Below are 10,842 nucleotides of genomic sequence, written 5' to 3' on the forward strand. Positions count from 1 at the left end.
ACGTACTCAGACATCTAGTAACATAAGTTTCTAGGATCTTTCCAAGAAAAGGGAGAAGGGAAATGGGTCTGTAATTGCTCAGCACAAGTGGGTCTGGGTTGGGTTTTTTCAGAATGGGTAGTACCACTGCTTGCTTAAAAGCGTCTGGAACAACTCCTGATGTTAAGGAGGAGTTGAGAAGAGCCAGGGCAGGCTCAGGACAGGCCATGAAGATTTCTTTAAGAATATGTGGGGGGCAGCAGTCCTTAGGAGAACCGGAACAGATTTTGTGAAGGAGACTGTGGAGGTCAGTAATGGTAATGGGAGGAAAAGTGTGAAATTTCTGGGAGTTTTCGGAGGGGAGGGGGAATTGATTTGGAAGGGGAAGGTGGATGGATGTTGTTTTTAATAGAGGAGATTTTATCTCGAAAGAAGGCATTATGCTCATCACACAGTGCCTGGGTGGGCACAGGAGGGAGAGTGATGCGATCGGGAAGGGAGAGCTCATTGACTATCGAGAAGATGTCTTTAGCTTTAGAAGCCGACTCCAAGATTTTACAGGAAAAGTAGGAGGTCTTAGCCTCAAGTATCGAGGATTTATATTTGTTAAGTAGAGTGGTAAACTCTGTCTTGAGTAAAGGGTCGTACTTGTGGCGCCAACGACGTTCAGCTTGGCGGAGGGCTAATTTGTCGAGTTTAAACTGGTCATTAAACCATCGCTGGGCGTCATGGGGGCACTGAACTTTTATAGTTTTTAGAGGAGCTACAGTGTCGGCTGCTGCTTTCAGCCAGTGCTCAAGAATAGCGGCTTGGTGAGAGACAGATTCAGAGACTGGGGGAACTGAGGCTGCCAATAGAGAGTGAAGTTTTGGCAAATCGGCATTTTTCCAATTGCGGGCCGTGATGTTAGCCGGGCGAGGAGGGCGATGGAAGCTAGGAAGATCAACAGAGAAGGAGATAAGGTGGTGATCTGACCAGGTGCAAGGGGTGATCAGTGGAGGGTCGATGTCAAGATTAGCCCTCCAAACCTGATCAAGTATATGTCCCTTACAGTGGGTCGGGGTGGAAATCAATTGCTGGCAGTTCAAGCTGGTAAGGGTTTCTGAGTACAGCTCAGACAGTCGGCTTTCTTGCGGGTCATTAAGCCAATAATTGAAATCACCTAGGATGAGGATCCTGGAGTGATTAATAAAAAGCTGAGAGACCAACTCCCCAACTGATTGAGCGAAGGAAGGCATGTAGGAGGGAGGTCTGTACATAACAACACAGATAAGGGAGGTAGTGATGGAGCGGAGCTGTATAACGAGGGTTTGAGTATTGGGGATGGGAGAGCAGTCCAATATTGAAAAAACATATTCTTTACGGATGATGGCAGCGACTCCACCACCAACTTGTCCCGTGGGACGGTTAACGTGTAAAATATAGCAGCCGTTTGGGATAGCGGCTAGGATATCAGGCACGGAGTCCTCTGTTAGCCAGGTCTCGGACAGGAAGAGGATATCTATGTTAGTGTCATCTAGTAGACGGAAAATCTCTAATTGGTGTTTCACCAGGGAGCGTGTATTTAGATAAAGAATAGATAGGGCACGGATGACAGGAGTGGGAGGAGGGATATTGAAGGGTACAGAGGAGGCGGCAGGACCGGGCGGGAGAGGAGAAGACATGCTCGGGGGGCAAAAAATACCACACACCTGGGCCCTCCGGATAGCATCAGGCGGTAAAGGGACGGCATGTTGGAGAGAGCATAAATCCGCAGAAGAATACAGGAATGTTTGGGCAGGGTGTAAGGCCGCAGGTCGCGGCCGGCCGCGGACGGGCGCAGACGGGCAGGACTTTGGCTTGACTTCGGCGCGAAGTCGGCGCTCCCGCTGCGCTCGTCTGCTGCGCTTCCGCCACACCGTCATTTTGTAGGAAGGGACGTATAGCCACTAGACCGCTAACCTGCGCTGGGTGCGGCAGGGCGGAAGTGGAGAAGAAAAGGCGGGGAATGGCGCTCTGGAGTTCGACCCTCCGCACAACCGGCACTCAGCCGGGGCGGAACGGGGTCTGGAGCGAAGGGAAACAGGTAGGATGACTCACAATAAGCAACACCAATAGCCAGTTGCAATTAAAAGAAACAATGATTTTAAAAATATTCACAGCGCTAAATGCGGCGGAGCCGCGTTAAGAAGCTATTATTCAGCTAGTCAGTTTCACAAAGAGTAATTCACACATAGCAGCCTAGATCGCCGCGTCTGTCAACTGTGACCCTGCATTGACAACCAATATATACTCTATGGTTGATAGCCACTAGACCGCTAACCTGCGCTGGGTGCAGCAGGGCGGAAGTGGAGAAGAAAAGGCGGGGAATGGCGCTCTGGAGTTCGACCCTCCGCACAAACGGCACTCAGCCGGGGCGGAACGGGGTCTGGAGCGAAGGGAAACAGGTAGGATGACTCACAATAAGCAACACCAATAGCCAGTTGCAATTAAAAGAAACAATGATTTTAAAAATATTCACAGCGCTAAATGCGGAGGAGCCGCGTTAAGAAGCTATTATTCAGCTAGTCAGTTTCACAAAGAGTAATTCACACATAGCAGCCTAGATCGCCGCATTTTGAAATAGGTTTGTTGAATGCTGACAAATTAAATATTTTTTTGTTGGAATAAAATTAAATGGAGAATTTGCTCACAGTGGAAGCTGAGTAAGGGCTCAGAGTCCCAAACTAATTGTCTTTGCATTTTTTCTGGAGAAAGAAAGGTGGTATTTTTGATAGGTCCACAGGCGCTGATGGGCAATCCACTCGTAGCTATTTGTGTGTTCTGGCACTATTAATTGACGTTGCTATAAGGTAGAGGAGAACCACCTGCCTCCTTAAACCTCTGATTGGAAACCCAATAGAACAGAGCACATTTCGGGTACCCTAGCACAAGTAAAATTCAATTCAGTCTAATTACAGACAAAGTAAATGCAACAGAAAGTGATGAGTCTTATTCTTTATGTTCTTCTCATTTATTCAGACATCCCGGAGTTTGGGGTCCATGTGTTCCAAGCCAAGCTAACACGTCTTTCGTCGATTCTTGTACAGATAAGAACATGCGACTTGTTCATGGCTGTATATATGGTCATTGATGTGTTTCTTTCATGTGGCGATAATTCCAGGCCACATGGTCCCGTGGCGTGTGATAAGTTAGTCTCTGCAGGATGTGGAGGTAGTATCTGATGGCCCAATATCAGTGGTCCAAACTCTAATCCGTATCCGACAAACGCCAAGTCTGCATTGCCTCTTCTACCACGCCAAGCTCGAGTGCGAGTCTGTTGCATTTACTTTGTCTGTATTTGTCTTTGCAGTAATTTATTGTAACTAATGAGAACCACCATTCAATAGGAGACATGGTCTAGCAGATACATTGTAGAGTGTGACACAGGTAGGCAGAAATCCTGGTTTACTCATTTGTGCAATCTTCAGCAACTCACTATGTCTCTCTATCGCCCATTTCTCATAATTGTGAAAAAATAAACTGCTCAGAAATGGGTAGATATGTAATGTTTTCTTAATATATTTAAGCAAACAGCAGTTTAGATAAATTCAATGAAGTGCCTGTTTTGATAGAGCTATTGCAAAGTGGTATATTGAAATCTCCTTTTTATTAATTGTTAACAGGTCCAGCCCAGCACTCACGACTGAACTATTCATCTGGACTGAGAACAGATGTCTTGTAACTGGGTCTAACCTGCCTGATACTAAATGTAATTCAACCTCCACTGCAGTTCAACAGAGAAGAGGACAAACCACCAAGCAATATTTGATACTACGTCCCATCTTTAATACGGAGCAGATCCAGGCCTAATACAACTCCTTTTTTAATTGCAATTTGGTCCCCAGTCTACAAGCCATGGGTATTTCTGCTACTCTTCAGGCTGGCCTTCAGCATCTGTCTCAGCATCGCGTGGCTTGGCTGTGCGCAGCAGGGTTGGGAACTTCCATTGCTGCTGTGTGGCTGTGGAAGAGAGAGAATGGCACAAAAAGGAGAGGCAAGCTGGAACAGGTTGGTGTAGTCTCACAACTTTTGATTTACCCCATCAAGTCCTGCAAAGGAGTTTCTGTCTCCGAAGCAGAGTGCACGCCGCTGGGACTGAAGAATGGAGCACTCCGGGATAGACACTGGCTCGTGGTAAAAGAAGATGGGCACATGGTCACTGCTCGACAGGAGCCTCGCATGGTCTTTATATCGATCTCCGAAGAAAAAGGCCACTTGGTGCTCCATGCTCCTGACAAAGAAGATCTACATGTTCCACTCAAGCTGTCTAAATCGAACCCAGTCAAGGATTGCCGGGTGTTTGGCTTAGACATCCGGGGCAGAGACTGCGGGGATGAAGTTGGCGACTGGATCACCACCTTCCTGAAGAGCAGTGAACCGTATCGTTTGGTCCAGTTTGAGCTCAACATGACACCGAGGTCCTCAAAGGACATTGCTGATGTTTTTCGATCCACTGATAAGGTGGCATATCCAGACGCCAGCCCAGTCATGCTTCTCTCGGAGACCTCTCTTAAAGATCTAAACACAAAGCTGGATAAAAAAGTGTCCATACACAATTTCAGACCTTGCATTGTAGTTTCAAATTGCAATGCATTTCAGGAGGATTCATGGGATCAAATCCTCATTGGCAACGTGGAGCTGAAAAGAGTAATGGCCTGCTCGAGGTGCATCCTCACCACCGTGGACCCGGACACTGGAATCTTGGATCGTAAAGAGCCCCTGGACACACTGAAGACTTACCGGATGTGTGATCCCTCTGAGAAACCACTATACAAATCTTCTCCTCTGTTTGGACAGTATTTTGGTGTTGATAAAACAGGAGTACTTCATGTTGGTGACCCAGTGTTCAAAATTATCCAATAACCGAAGATCTCCCAAGTGTAGAGCGTAATTGGATTCTCACAAGCGCCTTCTAATCTTGACGTAGATTTATAAGCAGATGTCACTGAATTTTCACTGAATTGTGACCGTAAACTTATTTTGAAGGTAGTAATTGTCTATGTATAGCAACTACTGACTATGGTCCGCAAACGTGGTCTAAAATTTTGTAATGATTTGTAATAATCAACTACTTTTTGCTAAAGTCTTGCTTGAGCAGGACATTGTTTCCTGAATAAATACTTTCATAAACTTTGCTAATCAAAGAGATTGTGGGCCTCTCATTGCATATTTTAAATTTGTGTTGCTATATTCTAACTAACCTTCGTGTGTCTGGCTTTCTGTTATATATTTTGATGACTCAACAATTGCTTTTTTTTAATCTCGGGGGGTGGGGGGTAATGGAGTAATTCATTTCAGAATGCTGTATTCATCTATTTGGAAAAATATAGCATTAAGTATATTGTTTTAATCTGAAATTGTGATATTGTCGTTCTTTTAACCGTAGATGGTACCTATTACTGCATTCATTTGTTTATTCATGGAGAGAGCTTATTTCCCACCCCCTCTATATACTTCCATTGCATTATACACACATACACACACATATGTTTGTGTATATACATATTTATATATGTGCATGTAGAATAGATATGCACATACATACAAGTACACATCTATGCGCATTTATATATTTACGTGTCCTTTTTCTAGTTTTTCGTTACCCCTTAAATGTATCTGTTTTCTCCAGATGTTTTTAACTCACAAAAGTTTCCAATTTCTTTTATTTAATCATATTTTTTTTCCTTCTTTCTTCAAACTGTTTATTCACATGTCTCCCCGTGAGGCATAGCAGCACTTTAAAGGAGAAGGCTGTGAGTAGGGACGACCGACCGAGCGAGGGCTGGCGATATGGAAGATTTGCAACTCAAAAAAAAGATACCGTTTTTAACAGATGTACATTGTGATATAGCTGAGGGAGGGGCTTTACAGCTAGAGAATCGTGGAACAAGGCCTGATTCCAACATAATACACTTTATAAACTTGGAAAATCAGTTGTTCTATAGATGGGAATACTTGGAAAAGGACAACGGAGCGTATTTCCATTAATGCCAGAACGGTACGCTTAAGGTTAACAATGCGAATAGGCAACAGGCCAACAGGCTTCTACATGTATCAGTAATAGGGAGACTTGCAGAAGGGGTTAAACTCTGTCAATTACACTCCTAAAGCCCTTGAATATCCTCGAGGGGACATTCCTGACTACATTCTAAGCATTACAGGGATAAATGTAATAATGCATTGTTGGTTATGCACCAATTTCATGACCATACCAGGTGATCAGAACAAGTACATCTGCCTTTATGTAATTAATATAACTTTCTGATTTGAATATTGAAATACCTAGAATACTCCTTTCGACTGTAGAACAAGGCGACGCCCAACGGCATGTGGTTCCCAGTTAGGGTTTCCTGCAGCTGGCATTTGTATGACCAAGATGGGAGTGGCATGGCTCTGCAGTCCTCACTGCTGACCCTGGAAACAGGAATCAGCCTCCATATAGTCTTACCTACCAGTGTGGGAAGACAAAAGGCTCCTCCGTGATCCATTGCAGTATTTGTAGTTTCAGAACACACACCACCCTAACCCCCCCCAGCACCCATCCAATCATGCGTGTACACGCGCATCACATTCATGTTGCTTTCTGCCATGGAAGTGAGGGTTTCATTTGCACCAAACTTGGTTTTGTTAAGCAGGGCCAGGATACTGCTTCCAGATCCACGCTAAAGAGACCCCCACGCTAGCCGCGATCATCTTCCAGGAACCACCGGACAAGTCATAACCTGGGCAGGGGTCTCCCTTGCATATGAGTACACTTGGCTGCACCTGCTCCAACTGCTTTGAGCACTCTAGTAGACGGTATGTGGGGCATTTGAGACAATAGTGTGAATGTACAGGAAAACATACCCTGCCCATCCTGAATAATGACCACTGGTATCCTGGGGACTTCTGACACTACAGGCATCCTCACAACTTCACTCCTTTTCATCAGTCATTGTGGATCTGAGCCAGCGTTTCTCTTCTCAGGTAAACCCTGTGCAGGCAACTAGACCCATTTTAATCTAGATTCAAAGACTTTTTATCACTGTATAATCACTTCTTTCTACCCCTCAGGAAGCTTATTTTGCAATTCTTTAGCATTAAATAATGTATGACATTTCAACAGCTGACCAGCCTAACCTCTCCATCATCTTTTTAAACAAGCATCCGGTGCATGCTTGTACTCTGTTTGCAAGCATTATTACTAGGTCCCTCTGGAACGCTCCAGTACTCGTATCCGATGGGTGGCCCCATCCTGTAGGAGAAGAACAATCAAGGGACACCTAACTCCTATGTGAAAGTCACCCTACTAACTAAGTTCTACGGCCATGTCTCCGCCGCCCAGATATACAGTGTGTACCAGGTTATCAAGATCCAGACACAGGCTTTAAATACACAGATACCCTCCACCATGCCAGTGCAATGTGCAGGTGTGACATGTGGTATTCCAGATTTGACCAAAAAATCTCTTTACAGCAGTTGTACTTCATAACTGAAGGCCAATATCTTGGGAAATCCCACCCTGTGAAACCCTTTTCTGCCATTCTGTTGTGTTTCTTGGTGAAGCATCTCTGCCCAGATTCAGTCCAATCACTTGGAAGGCAAGCAACAAGGGCCAGAACACAACTGTCTCTTGCAGGTAAAGCGTTTCTTGGTCCAGCAGTATCAAAGGCTTGGGATTGCCAACCCCTCAACTTGTACCATTAGGGAAGTGAGAACCCTCAACATCCAATCACTTCCACGCATCTCCCAACTCCTCACCCGCAGTGCTAGCCTCCAAATCTAAATCAGGCCACCCATAGAAGTCACATAGCAGCTTAAATGCTGTTGATCTCCTAGGATGTTACTTAAGAGTATGTAATATTAGTTTGACCCTCAAACCTCTCACAAAGATTACAGTTCCCATCTTTTAGCAACAAAACAACTCCTGAATTCCCCTAAAACCTGGTATAAATATCTTGATTTCACTTGCCTGCTTTTGAAGGATGTAGGTCAACTTCTCTACTTGCAAGCTTCGAAGCAGGTCTTATAACCTGTTTTCCTTTACAAAACATACCATGACTTTGAATTCGTTACTTAGAATGGTAATGAGTTCAGATTAGTAGGGTTTTGTACGATTATTTTGGATTACCTTAACTCTTTTTTTATTTTTTTTATTTAGCACTATAAATGTATATATGTTTTACTGTCTTTTTAAAGAGGTTAAAAGAAACATAGAACATATGTTTTACCCTATACTCAAATACACCCCTAACAATCCCTGCACTTTAGCCTATTCCCAACCCCTACGATCCCAGACATAATTACACCTACACTTATTCTAGCCCTGAACTCGACAAACACTTCCTGCATGTCTGTATGTGTGTGTAAACACACACACACACACACACAATTATAGTTAGGTGTTTAAATGAGATAACAACATTTAAAACAGTTAAGAAACACTGAAATTCACAGGTTCTAGTTTACTGAGCTAACAATAACGTGTGTACCTGCTGTTAACTGTGTATGGCCTCATTTATTAGATCACTCATGACATGTTAAATGACATCATTGATGACATCACTGATAACACCATAGTCCTATCCAGCATGGAGTTACTGTGTATGCAAGTGGGCACATAGCGTGAGCTCTAGAGGCAAGTGTGGTTGTGCATATTGTAAGTTATATGGTGTACCATTTCCAAATCACTAAAGTTTGGGGTGCAAGCAGTACTCCATATTAAACAAGCTAGAGGCTGATCACATCTGATATGGGTTGCAGATGCATGTTTCAAAGTAGGTTGTTGCATTAAGATCTGTGAGAAAGCCCAAGCCATCTGATGACAAATGATCCACCAGTGGTTATCTGGGCACGTAACCTTGTTGTAATACAGTACTATAGACACATTTGATGTAAGAATGCCTTTTATAAGGTCCACACCTTTATAAAAGGCATTGTTATATCAAATTTGTTTATAGTTCTGTTTATCTCCTGAACATCACTAAAGATTGAGGCATTACATATCTTTGAATAGTGATGTAAGCACCAAGCACTAGCCAGTGCAGCAGGAGTGTTGCACACCTGCCAAGTCATACGGTACCACTGTGACACACGATAGCGGCTCCCATCACACGGTCTCTCGGTGAGAAGTTGATATCACACGGTGGTAGGGAAAACGAGCTGAAAACTACTTTAAATAGTTGTTGTTGTTGTAATACTTTATTCGATAAATATATCATAAAAGTACAGACATAAAAAAACATAAGACAGTTTACCAGGTATTACTACAAATTCATTAAAAATCAACACTACAAGCAAGTTTTTAAAAAATAGAGGGAGGTCTACACAGAATTAAAAATACATCTTGGTGAAAATCTGATCAGACATTGGTTAGCAACCTTGATCGAATAAACCAAGCACTGGCAAGGTACTTGGCGACCCCGCAAACAATGTACAAAGAGGTAGTGTTGGTTAAAATAATACGCAGAGCTGATCTATGATCCCTAACTCCCAACTCCCTACACACGGGTTTTAACCATTTTGCTCTAACCTGCTTATAGGCTTTGCATGCAAACAAAAAGTGGCCAAGGGATTCTTCCAGACATGGACAACCTGGACAATTTAAATCATGCACCCTCCTGACCTTCCATCCTTCCATACATTTTTTGAGGGGCAGGGTACCGTATCTTAGTTTCAGGAACAAAGTTCTATCTCCAGGGGTCTGGATGAAGTCCAGGAATGGTTCTAGCTTTCTGGAAGGTTTATGTTCAAGAAAGTTATTCGTCAAAGGTCCCCAACTTATACTATTGAGGTCCTTGGCCTCTACCCAATCCCAGTATAATTTTTTAACAATTTGTTTAGCCGGGGGGGGACTGTGAGGCCCAAAACTCAGCCAAACCTATAGACTCTACCAACTTCTTTAGATTATTGAGCCACTTTATTTTGTTGGATACATTCAAAATAATTAACTCGTCCAACACTAGAGCATATTTTGCTAATTCAGGGGTCCTTCTAAGGCGCACCCAGAATAGCAAAGGGCGGAGTTGAACTATTTCTGAAATTGATCTTTTACCCATATCAAGGAATAATGGTTACAAAGGGGTCGAGGGAGGAAGTGAAACTATGTCTCTCATGAACTTGTTCTCTGCAGTTACCAATGCCTTAGTATTCTCGGCACCCCACAGTTTGGAGCCATAAACTGCCGAGGCTAGAGCTTTCCCCTCGTAAACTGCCAGGGCAGGGGCTACTGGTCTACTAATAGAGAGGCACTGATTTTTCAATATGGCTCCAGAAGCCCTTTTAAGGTTTAGGACCATTTTTGATATATGGGAGTCCCATCTCATGTTTTTACATAGCCTAACCCCAAGGTAATCAAATTCATCCACCACCTCTAAAGAGGACCCATTCAAGGAAAGATAAACTTTCCTAGGATTTCTATTGGCAGATAATACCATCAGCTTCGTTTTCGTGGTGTTAACTGTTAACCCACGGTCTTTAGAGAAAACGCTGAAGCGGTCAAGCAATTTTTGGAGACCCTTAGGCAAAAACTCTATTCTGTTTTGGAAACTGATCAATGCCCTTGATAGAAGGGGGCAGAGCCGATTTTAAATCATATAAATGAACACCAATGGTATTCCCATTTTTTTAAAATTGCACTGTGAGGATAGTGTTCAGGGTTAACTAATAGCTCCAGGAGTGGAAATTCAGAGTGAACCGAGTATGGAAATAGTAAGCAAGGAAGAGCCATTCTCCCCGCGGGAAGTCCAAGATGCTATTTTAAAAATATTACCAGGGAAGGCGGCCGGCCCAGACGGCCTGCCTGGGGATTTACTACTGCATGACCCCAAAATATGGACAGACCTTATAGCCTGTTTAATGAAC

General features: G+C 43.6%; 1 protein-coding gene across 2 annotated transcripts in view; it reads left to right on the plus strand.

Moving 5' to 3' along the window:
* Window positions 1–5,144, plus strand: part of LOC147726146 (mitochondrial amidoxime reducing component 2-like) — a 35,204-nt gene extending 30,060 nt beyond the window's left edge. For both annotated transcript variants that reach the window (XM_086960252.1, XM_086960253.1), the window contains exon 2: window positions 3,624–5,144. In XM_086960252.1, coding sequence (XP_086816378.1) covers window positions 3,856–4,863 — 1,008 coding nt within the window. In that variant the 5' untranslated portion in view covers window positions 3,624–3,855 and the 3' untranslated portion in view covers window positions 4,864–5,144. The remainder of the gene's footprint in view (window positions 1–3,623) is intronic.
* Window positions 5,145–10,842: the final 5,698 nt, after the last annotated feature.

Source organism: Lissotriton vulgaris, chromosome 3_1 (genome assembly GCF_964263255.1).
Source record: "Lissotriton vulgaris chromosome 3_1, aLisVul1.2, whole genome shotgun sequence".
Taxonomy (NCBI): domain Eukaryota; kingdom Metazoa; phylum Chordata; class Amphibia; order Caudata; family Salamandridae; genus Lissotriton; species Lissotriton vulgaris.